This window comes from Macrotis lagotis, chromosome X, assembly GCF_037893015.1.
Source record: "Macrotis lagotis isolate mMagLag1 chromosome X, bilby.v1.9.chrom.fasta, whole genome shotgun sequence".
NCBI classification, from domain to species: Eukaryota; Metazoa; Chordata; class Mammalia; order Peramelemorphia; family Peramelidae; genus Macrotis; species Macrotis lagotis.
In genome coordinates, this window is record NC_133666.1 from 436,271,322 (window position 1) to 436,287,312 (window position 15,991).

At 35.7% G+C, this 15,991-nt stretch overlaps 1 protein-coding gene across 1 annotated transcript in view; it reads left to right on the forward strand.

Moving 5' to 3' along the window:
• LOC141496973 (ethanolaminephosphotransferase 1-like) overlaps positions 1–15,991 on the forward strand; it is a 165,794-nt gene that overhangs the window by 97,237 nt on the left and 52,566 nt on the right. The window contains exon 6 of the mRNA XM_074199547.1: positions 12,369–12,477. Coding sequence (XP_074055648.1) covers positions 12,369–12,477 — 109 coding nt within the window. The remainder of the gene's footprint in view (positions 1–12,368; positions 12,478–15,991) is intronic.

The following is a 15,991-nucleotide window of genomic DNA, read 5'->3' on the forward strand; positions in this document are numbered from 1 at the left end:
TTTTATCCCAAGGGAAAGAGGCAGTAAATGAAGATTTTTTTTTGAGTTAAGAAAGTGACATGAGCAGAATCATCTTAGGAAGATGATTTTGACAGATGTGAAGGAAGGGATTGGAGATGGACCACTGACTTCAGAGAGACCATTGAGGAGATGATTATAATAGATTAAGGGAGAGATAAGGTGAATATGAAACAAGTGTATAGGTAAAATCTATTGATTCGTTGTGGGTAGAATGGGAAAAAAAGAGGAGGCCAAGATTACTTTGTGATCAGAAGAATGAGGGTGACTTTAACACAAATAGAGAATTTTGGAGGAATGAGTTCTGTGTGGGAAATATTGTTTTGTTTTGGACAGATACGTCATGTTTGAAATGCCTACAGGACACTTAAGTAGAGTGCTGTCCAGGAGATAATTATTGATATTTAGGAATTTAGGAGAGTGATTTGGGTTAGATATGTACATTTGGGAGTCATCTGTGTTGAGATGGCATTTAAATCCAGAGTATCTGAAGAGTTCATTAAGGCATCTGAATGAAGAGAGAGAGAGAGAGAGAAGAGGACTCTGGAAACAATCTTGGGGAATGTCCCTGCTAAGAGGATAGGATATAAAATGGTGATCCAAAAAAGAAAACTGAAAATTTGTGGTCAAACCTATAAAGATTTAAATTTTTTTATTTAATTACAAAAAAGTATTCATCATCCATCTGTCCAAGAGTCTGCAGAAGATTAATCATAAAAGACTACCAGCAGCAGAGTAGTTTGTCTCAGGACTATTTCCTTCTAAAGCAAATAATTTTTTATCAAGATGAAATGAGTTAGTATATGTGAAGTACTTTGCAAACTTTAAAGAACACTATCTGAACACCAGCAAACTAAGATGAGAAAAATGAGATAATAATAATAATAATAATAAAACTGATACATAGTGTTTTAAAATTTGTGAATATAAGCTTCTTGAGAGAAGGTACTGTTTTATTTTGGTCTTTATGTCTCCAATACTTTGAACACTACCTATTCATAATAGGTACTTCTTTTTAGTGAAGGAATGATAGCACTTTATAAACATTATGTCATAGGAACCTCATGACACATGTAAATTTAAAATCTACTGACAGTTCTCTCCCTACTTCAACTAATCTGAAAATACTTTTTCCTGTCTTGCTTATGTTATCCATAGTTTACTTCCCATTAATGTACTGATTTAATGACTTTCTTCTGTTTTTTTTGTGTATCCTGGATCACATCAGTTTAGTCTGCTTTATATTGTAAGGCAAGGGAGATGAAGCTTGATCTGTGTAGTTCTCTTTACACTGCACTTAGCACAGTGCCCCATGCAATTATCTGTTTATGATGATGAGAACAACCAGGACAGGTTAGCATTATGGAAGCCAAGGGAGAAGGTGATTGGATGCCAGTTAGTAGCTGTGGAAATGTCAAGAAGGATTAGAACCGAGAAAAAAGCCATTGGAACTTGCATTTTAGTAATCACCGGTAATCTTAGATTGAGCAATTTTGGTTAAGTGGTAGGATGAGAACCTAGATTTCAAGGGGTTGAAAAATGAACAGGAAATGAATGAGTATACACAATGAGGGTAAATTGGCTTTTTCTAGGACTGTGACTCTGAAATAGATGAGAGATAATAGCTTGGGGGATGGCAGGGTCAAGGGAAAACTATTCACTTAGGGAATTATTTTTAGCCTGATAGCAATATGAAAGGACCCAACAGAATACTAAAGACCTATGGGGGGGGGGGTTCCTCACAAGGTGGTATTGAGGGCCTGGAGGAAATAGAGCAGGGGATAAAGATGAGAGGCATTGAGAAGGTTGGCCCATTTAAAATTTACATTAATTTAGATTCTGATTCTACTTTGCCAAAGAACTAGAGTGGTTATATAGTATTTTCTATCTCCTCCCTTCCCCTCTCTCCAACTAGGTAATATAATATATAGAGCAGTGGACTGATCATCCAGAGAACTAGGCCTTGTCCTATTTTTGCTATTTACTAGCTATATTACTTTTGATAAATCATGATGATGATGATGATACTTGTCCATTCTCGAAGGAAATCATGACATCAAGAGAGGTGATACCATGGCAAGCACGTAAATTGGATTTGAATGTGGAGGGGGATTGTGCTAAGTCACCAGCCTCACTTTCTGTTTCCAGTGGAATCAGGTGGCTCTGGATAGGAGGCAATCAGGGTTAAGTGACTTTCCCAAGGTCACATAGCTAGTAAGCATCAAGTTTCTGAGGTTGGATACAAACTCCTGTCCTCCTGACTCCAAGGCCAGTGCTCTAGCCACTGTGCCACCTAGCTGCCCCTTGACACATAATTAAACCTTTCTGAAGCTCTGTTTCCTTATCTTTAAAATATAGGCAATATATATATATATATAATATTATATATATATATGTATATATGTTATTTATCTTACAGGGCAGCTAAGTGGTACAGTGGATAAAGTGCCATGATGTCATGAACTCATCTTCCTAAGTTCCCTCTTAACCTGTCACCTTTGAACCTAATGCGATTATAAATGTGAATGATCATCATCACAAATATATACTGTAAATAATTACTTGGGACTCTGTAATATCCTAAAGAGAACTGCATAGATCAAGTTCTATCTTTCTTGTCTCACAATATAAGGCAGATTAAATTGACATGACCCAGAATATACCAAGAGCAGAACAAAATGATTACATTTATTCACTAATAGGTCATTAAATATGAATAGTATATATAAGTCATGGAAGGGCATTTTTTAATGTATTAGGAAAGGGAAGGTCAGAAATTTATATATTTACTAAAGATGGGATCAGGACACAGTGCTTCATAGTTAAAAAAAAAAGAAAAATACTATAGATTTTATAAGATGAGATCTCAAGAATTTATTTTCCAAATAGAATCAGCAACAGGAGAGGGCATTTTAAAAATTTAAAAGCCAGAGTCAGATTGGTGCAAACATTTGAAATTGCTAAGTAGCATCTAATGGTGTGCCAATTTGATACAATTTGATATGAGACAAATAAAATATTTTAATTTCACCTTTGAATGCAAACTTCACAGCATAGCACAGATGCACTTTGAAGCTTCAGAGGGGATATGATCTCAAAAAAATAATATTAGTTAATTTAAAAATAGCATCAACTCTATTCCAGGCACTGTGTTTACAAATATTTTTATCTCATGTGGTCCTCACAACAACCCTGGTAGGAAGGTGCTATTATTATTCCCCTTTTATAGTTGAGGAAACTGAGGCAACCTCAGGTTAAATGACTTGCTCATGATTACACAGTTAAGTATCTGAGGCCAGAAACAAACTTAAGTCTTTTTGCCTTCAGGCCAGGCACTCTGTCTCTACTTTTTTTCCCCTCTGTTGTGGAAGAGGTCTATCCCAAAGTTACTATTCTTTACTATTATTGAGGGTGAGAGTTAACTAATTTCAGATAATCAGCTTTGCTTCCCACTCATCACTGCCAGGACAGATTTTGGGTAACTTTTATTTATTTATCTAGCTATTTAAATTTTACTATTTATCATTCTTTTTTAAAATTTTGAGTTCCAAATTTTCTCTCTCCCACCTATTCCTTTCCACCCACTGAGAAGGCAAGCAAAGTATCAATTATATATGTGAAATAATGTAAAATTTATTTCCCATTTAAGCCATATTGCAAAAATAATAGCAAGAAATTTATACTTCAGTTTATAAACATTATCAGTTCTCTATCTAGTGGTGGATAACCATCAGATACATGCATTGAGATCTTGGTTCATTGTCTCTATCAAAGTAACTGCATCTTTCATAGCTGGCTATCATTAAAACATTGTTGTTACTGTCCACAGTGATTCCCTAGGTCTTCTCATTTTGCCTTGTAACAGTTCTGTAGGTCAACATGGTCTTTTTTGTTTTCCTGAAACCACCCCCTTATCATTTCTTATAGCACAATAGGCTTCCATTAAAGTCATATGCAACAGCTCATTCAGCCATTCCCAAATTGATGAGCATCCCTCAATTTCCAATTCTTTACCACCATAGAGTTGCCATAAGTATTTTTGTACATGTAGATCATTTTTTTTTATCTCTTTGAGGTACAGATCTACAAATGGTATTGCTTCAACAGTGGTAGGCACAATTTTATAGGCCTTTGGGCATAGTTCCAAATTATTCTCTAAACAATTTCTCCATTCTATCTCTCCCTTCCCCCTTCTCTCAGAGTTTATCTTTTTTTGTCATTCCATCATTTTGTTTTTGAGATTATCCCAACATAATCAACTTATATTCATGTGCTCTCTCTCTCTCTCTCTCTCTCTCGACTCCTTCTAGCTACCCTAATAATTATAAAGTTCTTAGGAGTTACGTGAATCCTCCTCATATAGAATGTAAACATTTTAATTTTATTGAATCTCTTATGATTACTCTTTCATGTTTACTTTTTTATTCTTTCATGAGTCTTATATTTGAATGTCAAGTTTTCTAATAATCTGTGATCTTTTCAAGAATTCTGATGAATTTTTTTTCCTTTACCATTCAACTATTTAAAAAATTCTTCCAGGAATTTTTGTTGGATTTGTATCCAATTAGCATTTTTCTTTTATGATTTCCTGCTATTTTCATGTTGATGTCCTTTCTGAGTTTATGTCTTGGTTTCCCCTTTTGTTTTCTGTTTGCTCATTTTTATAGTCTGTTTCTTAATTCTGAACTTTATGATTAAAGTTGAACTCCTACTTAGGGTGCTAAGGCACCATCTCAAGCATCAGGCATATTTCATGATGGAATCTGTAAGATTTTGGTGCTTCCTAGGTGATATGATCTGGAGAGAGGTGTGACCACTGCTCTTCTGGTCTTTATCGAGGATGGTCCTCTGCTACCCTGTCGCTGAGAGCACTGTTCCTCTTCTTGGCCTTGGAATTGTGACCAGGGCCCTTGCTCCCTTGTGACATATCACAAGTTCTCCTCTGCACCTAAAACTGCTTATAAGGAATCACGTCACCAGTGAGCTCCTGATGTACCCAGTGCCAGCAAAGAGTCCCCTGTCATCTCTTTTTTTGTTGTTTATTTTTGTTTTTGTCAGGCAGTGGGTTAAGTGACTACTCCAAGGTCATACAGCTAGGGTAATTATTAAGTGTCTGAGGCCAGTTTTGAACTCAGGTCCTCCTGACTCCAAGGTTGGTGCTCTATCCACTGTGCCACCCAGCTGCCCCCATCATCTCTTTCTGACAAGTTTTCTTATCCCCTTACCATCTCTAGGCTAAGAGCCCTCAATACTGCTGCTGATGCATTTATTACTGCTGCCTTCAAGGGCCACACCTAGTGCAGCCTCTATGTTCCAATCTGGTCCCCACTCCCATGTCATGGATCTCTCTTGCAAACTACCTAAGCTGTCTTAGACTGGAAAAATGTCTTACTAATCTTTTTTTTTTTTTGTGATTTGAGGAATTGTTTTAAATTTTTTGGAGGGGAATTTCTGGTGAGCTTTTGGGTTCCTGGTATTACACCATCTTGGATCCTCCTTAGGTGACTTTTAAAAAAGTTGCTCATATTTCACTAAGGGGCACAGCTTTTCACATTCTCATGGGGCACAAAAGCTAAAGATTTTCAAAAATAGGAATGTTAGCCTCAACTTTTTTTGGGAGGATCCACAGTGAAGTATATTATTGAGTTTACACAATGGTGCTTAGATTTTATGAACAGGACCTTAACATGCCCACCTCCTTCTCTTGGAGGCTGTTTCAGGGAATAATCTCTTATTTTCATTTTACCTAATATCTGAATTCCCATACAATGCTATTAATTCATAACTGCCTATTTGGCTGAATGCATAATCTGCATCTCAGATCATGTCAGGCTCTTCTTGGTAACCACAGAAAGTTTTCATGTTCCAAAAGGGAAATTCAGTTTATTTTTCTCTTTAATTGGATTGACTGGTGGTTTTAACCCTAGAGGAAAGATAGCTTATGATCAAAAGAGAGGTTCAGATGTCATAGTAAGTCAGTAAGGGAAGAACAAACCAAAGGCATGCAGATTGGCACTCAAGCTGCAGTCCAAATTTGTAGGCAAACCTGTGTCCTTAGTACTGTGATGAGATAATTATTTTTCCTTCAGATGTCTATTTGTTCGAACTCACAACCCAGTTTAGCCTCTAAATACAGTGGGAAACATTTTTTTATTTCTTATAATAACTTCCTCTAATTGTATATTTATGAAAAGCAGTGTAGTTAGTTGGATAAGGACCTAACCTTGGATCCAGGAAGTCTTGGGTTCAGATCTCATCATTGACATATACTAGCTAAGTAACGGAGCTCAGTGTTCCAGGCAATGTCCAAGATTATATACACTGCAGAGAGGGTACCCATCTACAACCACATACTATAATCCTATCTGAACTTTAACTATTGTGTATATATATTTGTATTGATTAATTTTATATTTCTCCTCTTTTGTATTTTTATATAATTGCCTTCTCCATTAGCAGGTAAGCTTCTTGCTTATACAGATTATTTTATTCTTTATATTTTCGCCCTCTGCATTTAACATAGAACTTGACTCATAGTAATCACTTAATAAGTACTTATTGTTTGATTGGTTGACATTTTTGGTTGTAAACCAACCAGCTGAGATGATTATATAAACCTTGCAAATACTAGGCTACATTGAAAAAAAAAAACCCAAAGAATTGTAGCTGGATTAGAAGTATAAATGTCAGGTGATAGGGAGAAATAGAGATAAGCATTCTTTGATATCACCTAGACCCCAAAAAAGAAATGCCAAAGATATATTTAGAATTCTGTTTTTCCATCCTCCTTCTTATCACAGAATCTCACAACCCATACAGGAAGTAGCGATACTGTCATATATGTCACTTATTCTATTATCACCTCTTTCCCAATAGGATACGTGGAAACATTATCTTTCACTGATTTATAGCTGTATTAGAAGATATTGTGTTGATGATGCTCACCACCCACTCACTCATCCACTTCTTATTCCTTTGTTTAGAATTAGGTTGTCTTAATCTCTTATTCAGTATATACCTGCTCCCTATACAAGTTTAGGGTTGTCTCATATGCCAGAAACTCCCTATGATGGGAAAGAAGAAATTTTGATGCACCTATTAGAACATCAATTTTATACACATACACACACACATACACTCACACACATGTACTGCTGAATTCATGATCATTCCCAGCATAGCATCTGCGATACCAATTTTATCAAAATTTACTTGTAAATATGTACCCTTTACTCCTGAGAATCATTAGAGTATTGATACAATGAAAGTCCTTGTTTTTTTTTTAACCACACTTCCCTCTTTTGCTACCATCGTTCTTAAATGATGTATCTTTTGTTGTATTTAGTTAAGTCCCTCTCAAAAGAATAGATCTTCAATCCCAAGCATATCCTTCCCCCTTTTGCCCTGGACCCAGCAAAAGTGCTTCCAGCCACCCTTTCCTTGTCCAAAGGCGTGAGAACCTATGGGTCATGAGGCTCCCATGAAGTAACACATTGTGTTACTATTCAAGCTATCAGGCTGTTGGACGTCATAGTATGAATTGTGAGTAAGTCTTTTGTGGGTACACTATGGTCTATTGATGTGAATATGAAAATTACCTTCTCAGTATTTATGAGATAATTTGATTTTAGTTCTTGCAAACAAAATCAGAGCTATGTAATTTAGTAAAAGGGATCCTTTCACTGTTCTTATCCTAGTCAAAAATGTGATGAAGCCCTATAACATAGTGTATTTTTCAGAGGAATTTTAGATTTGATATGTGGCAAACAGAAATGACAATATTATCAGTTTGTTCACTAGTATTGATATAAGTGCAATGCAAACCAACAGAAGGATTTTAGAAAACAAATTGAACAGTACTGCAAAACATATAGTGTTGTCTCCCCTCTAGCCCCTTCTTATCCCCATTAGACAATTTTTTCTTTTTATTAAATTATTTCTTATACCAAAAATACTCAATTTTTTTAGGCATAATATCTGTTTATTTGAGCCTGTCCTCATACCCTACCTTCTCTTCAAATACAGGATCAGTCCCAGGGACTTTCGCACAATGTCTCATAGGTATTTTAGAGAGTGTAAAAGTCTCAATGAGCTATGAGGTCTAGATTCAGTCCTAAACCAATTTTACAGAAACTTTTCAGTTTTAATTAAAAACAGCCTTGTTACTTTCAATACATTTGAAAATATTAGAAAATGTCATGACTGCCAATTAACACACCACCAACAAAAAAGAGAAACCTCAAGAAAAATAAAGTAGAAAAAAAAAAGCATGCTTCAGTCTTTATTCAAACACCATTAGCTCTGTCTTTGGAATGGATAGTATTTTATTTTTTTATTTTTTTGGTAAGGCAATATAAGTGACTTGGCCAAAGTCACACAATTAGGTAATTATTAAATGTCTGAGTCTGGATTTGAACTCGGGTCCTCCTGTCTCCAGGGATAGCATTCTTTATCATAGGTTCTCCTGGGTCACAGTATTGCTTAGAAAAGGTAGGTCATTCACAGCTTATCATTCTTCAGTATTGCTATTACTTTGTATAAGATACATTTCCCATTGTGTCTGCTTCTGTAAATTTTTACTAAGAGCATCCTGTTCATCATTTCCCTTAGCAACAGCATTTCATCTCAATCACATACTACATTTTGTTCAGTCATTCTCCACCTACTGGGCATCCCCTCTAGCTCCAGCTTCCTACTATCAGAAAAGAACTGCTATAAATATCCCCATATATAGAGATTATTTTTTCCAGTGTTTTTTCTCTTTTGGAAATATAGACCTAGCAGTGTCATGGCTAGATTGAAGGGTAGGCATGGTTTTTATAGCCCTTTCAATAGAGTTCCAAATTGCTCTTCAGAATTGTTGAATCATGTTACAACTCAATTTCCCTATATCCCTTCCAAAATTTGTCATTTTCTCTTTCTGTCCTATTGTCTAATCCAATTGGTATAAGGTAGTACCTCAAAATTGTTTCAACCCTCATTTCTCCTATCAACAGTGAGGTAAGACATTTTAAAAATATTTAAATAGATTGCATTGATAACCTCATCTGAAAACCATTCATATCTCTTGATCATTTATCAATTGGGAATGGCTCTTACTTTTAATAAATTTAACTCTGTTCTCTATGTTTGAGAAATCAGAGAAACATTTCAATATTTTTTCCCACAGTTGCTATTAGCAGTATTATAGAGGGGGAATTTTAAAAATTTATTCAAAACTATAATGAGAAATAGCTGCTCAGAGGTACACTCAATTAATGACAATTGGTACTGATAATTGATTGAAAATACTGTCAGTGTGTTTTATTCAACCTGTTGAATTTTTATTCAACAAGTATTTGCTTATTATCTGAAAAAAATATTTTAATTCTTTAAAAAGAACAAAAATCTGCCAGTCTATCTACTATTGAACAAAGTAAAAAAGCAAATAGAAAGGCCATCAGAAAAATAAAACCCTCAATATATAACTGATCACAACAAAATTTAAAATTGGCTATGTCCAAAAATGATTCTCTTTTTGCATTTTAAATTCACCATCTCTGTATCAGAAGGTGGACATCATATTTTGTTTTCGTTCTTTTGGGCTTAAAGTTTGTCATTGCCTCGATCAATGTATCAAAGTTTTTTCTCTGTTATGTTGTCATTGTATAATTTTTTTCCTAGATTTCCTTCCTTCAATTTGCAGTAGTTCATAAAGAATCTCCCAGTTTCCTTTGAAACTGTCCATTTTATCATTTCTTATAGAATGATAGTAATTGATAATCAAGATGCTGGAACCACAGAATTATGACTTTGTATAAAGTTTGTCATGCATCTAGATGGTGTAGTGGATAGAGTACTGGGTGCAATTCTGAGTTCAAATCTGGTTCTAGTTGACCCTGGGCAAGTCACTTAACCCTCTTGGCTTCAGTTTCCTCATTTATAAAATGACCTAGAAAAGGAAAAGATAATCTTCTCATCTTTTCCAAAAAAAAAAAAAAAACCCAAAGGGGATCAACAAAAGAGTTGGACATGACAGGAATAACTACACAACAAATATTCTAGTTGTTACATCTCCAGAATACAGATATAAATTAAAAATAGTAATTGATTTTTCTCCAGATTCACGCAAATGATTTAGCTCTTTGTGTACCTTAAATAAAGTACTCACAGAACCACTTATCTTACACTTAACAAATGTTTCTAATGTTTTTGTGTGAAAATGTATTTTAATGCTTAGGAACATCAGTTTTTACCTCACCAAATTCCCACAAAACCTTCATAGTAGCTTCCAAGGATCAAAGGTTACTTTGATCTGATAGGTTCTAATAATGTTAACTCTTTAAACTTTCACTTTTCATAACTAAAAGCCATCATCCTTCTGTATTTCTACCTCCATCACTTTTCAGGGGTTCAGAATTGGTAATTAGTTGGCTTCCACAGAGAGTATGGGATAGGCTGTGGGCAACTTTTCTTTAAATGTATGAGGTGGTTCTCAGTATTTTTAGCTCAAGAACTATATGAATTTATGTAAACTTGCAAGTTAATGTAAGATATATGTTACAGTGAAGAAATGTTCTAACTCACTATTTTTTAAGAAAGATTTTATTTATTTTGAGTTTTACAATTTTCCCCCTAATCTTGCTTCCCTCCCCCGCACCCCACAGAAGGCAGTTTATTAGTCTTTACATTGTTTCCATGGTATACATTGATCTAAGTTGAATGTGATGAGAGAGAAATCATATCCTTAAGGAAGAAAAATAAAGTATAAGAGATAGCAAAATTACATAATAAGACAAGAGGTTTTTTTCCTAAGTTAAAGGTAATAGTCTTTGATGTTTATTTAAACTCCATATTTCTTTCTCTGGATACAGATGGTATTCTCCATCACAGATAGCCCAACATTGTCCTTGATTGCTGCACTGATGGAATGAGCAAGTCTATCAGGGTTGATCATCACCCCCATGTTGCTGTTAGGTCTAACTCACTATAGATTGGAGAAATGTAATTCTGAGACACTACCTTATACTTAGATTGGCTAATAGGACAGAAATGGGAAAATGACAAATGTTGGAAGGGATCTGGGAAAAATGAGACTTTAATGTACTGTGGTGGAATTGTGAACTGATTCATCCATTCTGTTGAGTGATTTTTGAACTATACCCAAAGGGCTATAAAACCGTACATGCATGCCCTTTGACCTAGCAACATCACTTTTAGGTCTGTATCCCAAAAGAGATTAAAAACAAAAAGTAAAAGAATCTTTATGTACAAAAATATTTCCAGCAGCTCTTTTTTTTGTGGCAAGGTTTTGGACATTGAAGGATGTTTATTGATTGGGAAATGGTTGAATAAATTGTGGTATATGATTATGATGGGATATTATTGTGGTATAAGAAATGATAAGAAGGATGCTCTCAGAAAAATTGGAAAGACTTACATGAACTGATGCAAAGTGAAATGTAATGTGTACAAAAATTTATATGTTAAATATGTCTATAGAAGACACAAAGATAATTTAAAACTGAAGTAAGACTTTTGGGACACCCTCTATGCATATTGTACATACACATTTATCCAATCACCCTCTCTTTTCTTTCTTCCTTCCTTCCTTCATTTCTCTCTCTCTCTCTCTCTCTCTCTCTCTCTCTTTCTTTCTTTCTTTTTTCTTTCTTTCTTTCCCTCCATTCTTGCCATGTCTGGTCAATAAGAAGTTTTTTTTTGTGCTTTCATAAAAACATTCCAACAAAATTACTGTCAAATAATATATTAAACAAAATACTGTAAGGGGTAGCATTTTTTATTCTTCTGTTTATTTTGTTTGTTTTTGATTTTTCAGCTTTAAAAATGGATTTTTTTTTTGCTCAGTGTTTAGGGTGAATTCTTGGTATTGTCACAATTGTTGTCAGACAAGTAAAGTTCCATATTTAAAGATTACACACATAATCACAAATAAAGATTACAGAAGGCCTTTGCTATCTGACAGATTTTGAGTGGGATTTATTTGAGTGGGATTCTAGTCAAGTCCTGGATTGTTGGTGAAATAAAATATATAGACTTTCGAGGGGGTTGTTCCTATTTCATCGAAATGTATTAATTTAATAATCTTATAAACCTGGCCACCTAATATGTCTGTACAATAAATTAAGAAGAAGATATACAGCAAAAAAAGTAAGAAACAAAGGCAGATAGTAAAAATGAAAGAAATTTAGATTGCATAAAGATGGAAAATTAAAAATGGAAAGCATTTAATGAGAAAATTTTAAACTATGACACTGTAATTTTCCTTTTCAAATTTAAATGAGAATGGATTAATACATTGTTTTTATGTTGATTTGCAAGTGATAAAAATTAACTTGCTTTTTTTATAGGCATTGGTAGCAGGATATCTGCTGACAGCTACTGTTGGTGTAGAATTGTGGCAGAAACCTTTGATGTTTGGTTATTATATAACAACTATTTCAATGACCTTGGTTATAGGTAAGTTCTCAGAGTGATTCAATTCTTTTATTTTTTTCACCATTTATTTTCATATTTTCATGATTTTATTTTATATACAACTGAATCATGTAATCAACCTGCTCTGCATAACTTTTGAGGAATGAGGGTAATTTTCTTCCTTCTCTTTCTTTCCTTATGATCTGTGATTATTATTTGATTATTCACTCCCTCAAAAGAAATTTAATAAGTATCTATTTATGTGCAAAATAGTGTGCAGGTGCTGAGTTCGTTTTTTTTGGAGTCAGTGGAGAGAAACAGACCTGTGATTTTATTGGTGAAGGGTTCTCCAAGTCCTGTCAGCCTCTTCATTCCTTTTTTTGACAGGGTTATTATTGGGCTGGTAGGTCACAGAAGGTTAACCACAATGGTTTTGGCAGTCCTGACTGGTGTCCCATGTGGTATGAATTGAGGTAACATAAGAATTTCAATGCTAGTGATATTTTTTCCTCCAAAATATTAAATATGAAATGATATATGTAACCTGGTAAAGAGGTCTTCTAGTGGGGAAACTTCCCCTAGTGATGCAGAAGACAACCTGAGTTGTACTCTTTTAATTTATAGTCTCAGAGAATCAAGTGTATCTCTGAAAGATTAATATATTTTCTCAGAGTCATATACTGGTATATGTTTGGGAAGGACTTGAACGCAGGTCTTCCTGATTCCAAAGCTTCTATTTACTATGCCATGTTTCCTCTTCTTGCAGAAATAATGATGAAATAAAGCATAGCCTTTGCTGTCAAGAGCTTACAACCTAGTAAAGGAGTTAAGACATTAAAAAGAGATTATCTTCCATATGAGAAACACAAAGACTTTTGAGAGTTACGGAATGAGTAAATTAATTTCTGCCTATAGGATTCAGGAAAGCTTTGGTGGAAGAATTAACATTTGATATAGGTCTTGAGGAATGGGCAGGATTTCAATAGGCTGTCAAGGATTTGTTTCTTGATTGATACTTCCCTCTGTGATAATGAGAGGGAAAGTCTCAGCCTGTAACTTCTCAGGTATGTACTGAGTAAGCAGAGGCCAGGGCTATGTCTGTTCACAGTCTAATTCTTGTTGTGACATGAGAAAGTCAGGTCATGCCACTCCCTTTCTCCTATGGATTAAAAAAATAAACAAATTCCTAACCAAGAATCTCTGCTGTCTGGGAACGCCTTTAAGGAGAAAACCCTTTGGAAATATACCAATTCATAGATGAGGTCATGGAACCACCTGACTGCACCTTTTTACTGGCTCTCCTCCATTTCCTCTCTTTCTTGTCTCTTCCTCCTGTTTCCCTGACTCCCAGCTAAAATTCTACCTTCTATAGGATTCATTTCCCAATCCCATTTAATTCTAGTACCTTTCTTCTGTTGATTATCTCTAATTTATATTTTGTACATAGTTGTCTCTCCCATTAGCTTGTGAATTCTTTGAGAGCAGGGACTGTCTTTTTGCCTTTCTTTGTGTCTTCAGGGCTTAACATAGCACCTACCACATATTAGATGCTTAATAAGTGTTTACGGACTGTCCAATTAAAACCAAAATCTTCTACCAGGAACACTCCTAATTCTGATTTGACCTCTTTTTATAATTTTACTTATTTTTTTTCCAACTACATGCAATGGTAGTTTTTTTACTCTTTTTTTTAATTTAATTTTTATTCTCATTTTGTACAAATGTTTTTCTTTACATTAATAAATATAAAATATACTTGTTTACAAGTAAACAAAATACCCCTCCCCCATTGAATATAGATAGACTTGGGCAAAAAAGTAAAGGGGGGAGAAAAAAAATTAAAATTAAAAAAATAATAGTAATAATTGTAGGTATGGCCAGGTGGTTCAATGGACGAAGCATCAGCCCTGGAGCCACGAGCACCCGAGTCCATATCCAGCCTCGTAAACCCAATAATCACTCAGCCATGTGACATGCAAGCCACCCGATCCCCACTGCCCTGCAAAAACCAAAAAGACCCAAAATAAAATAAAATAGTAATAATAGTAGGGGTGGCTGGGTGGTAGACAGAGCATTGGCCCTTGAGGCAGGAGCACCTAGGTCCAAATCCGGCCCCAGATACCCAATGATCACCCTGCCATGTGGCCCCAGGCAGGCCACCCAGCCCCACTTGCCCTGCACCCTCCCCAAATAATAATAACAAAAAATGTGTTTCAGTCTTTGTTCCAACACCATCAACTCTGTCGTGAGTGGATCACATTCTTTATGATAAGTCCATCACAAAAATTACTTCCATGTTTTTCCAACGTTGCCATTGCTGATCGCAACTCCCTCCTTTCTTATTTCTCCACTACCATGTACTATATTTTCTCTCTCCTTTCACTCTGACTCTGCTGTAGGGTCGCTGAGTGGTGCAGCAGACAGATCCCTGGTCCTGGGGCCAAGAAGCCCTGAGCCCCCATACCACCCCTTAGGCTAGAATCCACCTGGCCCTATGGTCCTGGGCAGGCCTTCCAATCCTAGCCCCTTGCAAGAAGTAAAAAAAGGAAATGTGTTATATCGGACGACTGTCCCCCCATGGTCCATCCTCTCCTCCTTTATTTACATCCCCACCCCTTCCCCCTGCTCCCCCCTCCTTCTTACTCCAGTTGTCTATACCCCATTGAGTATATTTGCTGTTTCCTCTCCTAGCCATCTCTGATGAGAGCAAAGGTTCCCTCATTCCCCCTTGCCTCCCCCCTTCCATATCATTGCAATAGCTCATTGTAATAAAAAAAAAATCTTATTATGTGAAATAGCTTGGACTATTCCCCCTCTCCTTTTTCTTTCTCCCATTCCATTTCCCTTTTTTTCTTATTGACTCCATTTTTACACTATATTTTATCTTCGAATTCAGCTTTCTCCTGTGCTTCAACTATAAAAGCTCCCTCTACCTGCTCTATTAACTGAGATAGTTCATACGAATATTATCAGTATCATTTTTCTATGCAGGAATACATGCAGTTCATCCTCATTAAATCCCTCATATTTCCCCCCTCTCCTCCAATCTCCATGCTTCACCTGAGTCCTGTATCTGAAGATCAAACCTTCTGTTCAGCTCTGGCCATTCCAAAAGGAACCTTTGAAATTCCCCTGGTTCATTGAAAGTCCATCTTTTTCCCTGGAAGAGGGCATTCAGCCTTGCTGGGTAGTTCATTCTTGGCTGCATTCTAAGCTCTTTTGCCTTCCGGTATATTGTATTCCAAGCCCTACGAGCTTCCAATGTAGCTGCTGCTAAGTCCTGTGTGATCCTGACTGCAGCTCCACGATATTTGAACTGTGTCCTTCTGGCTGCTTGTAATATTTTCTCTTTGACTTGGGAGTTCTGGAACTTGGCTATAATATTCCTGGGGGTTGGTTTTTTGGGATCTCTTTCTTGGGGGGATTGGTGGATTCTCTCCATTTCTATTTTGCCCTCTGCTTCTAGAATATCAGAGCAATTTTCCTGTAGTAATTCTTTGAAAATGATGTCAAGGCTCTTTTCCTGATCATGACTTTCAGGTATTCCAATAATTTT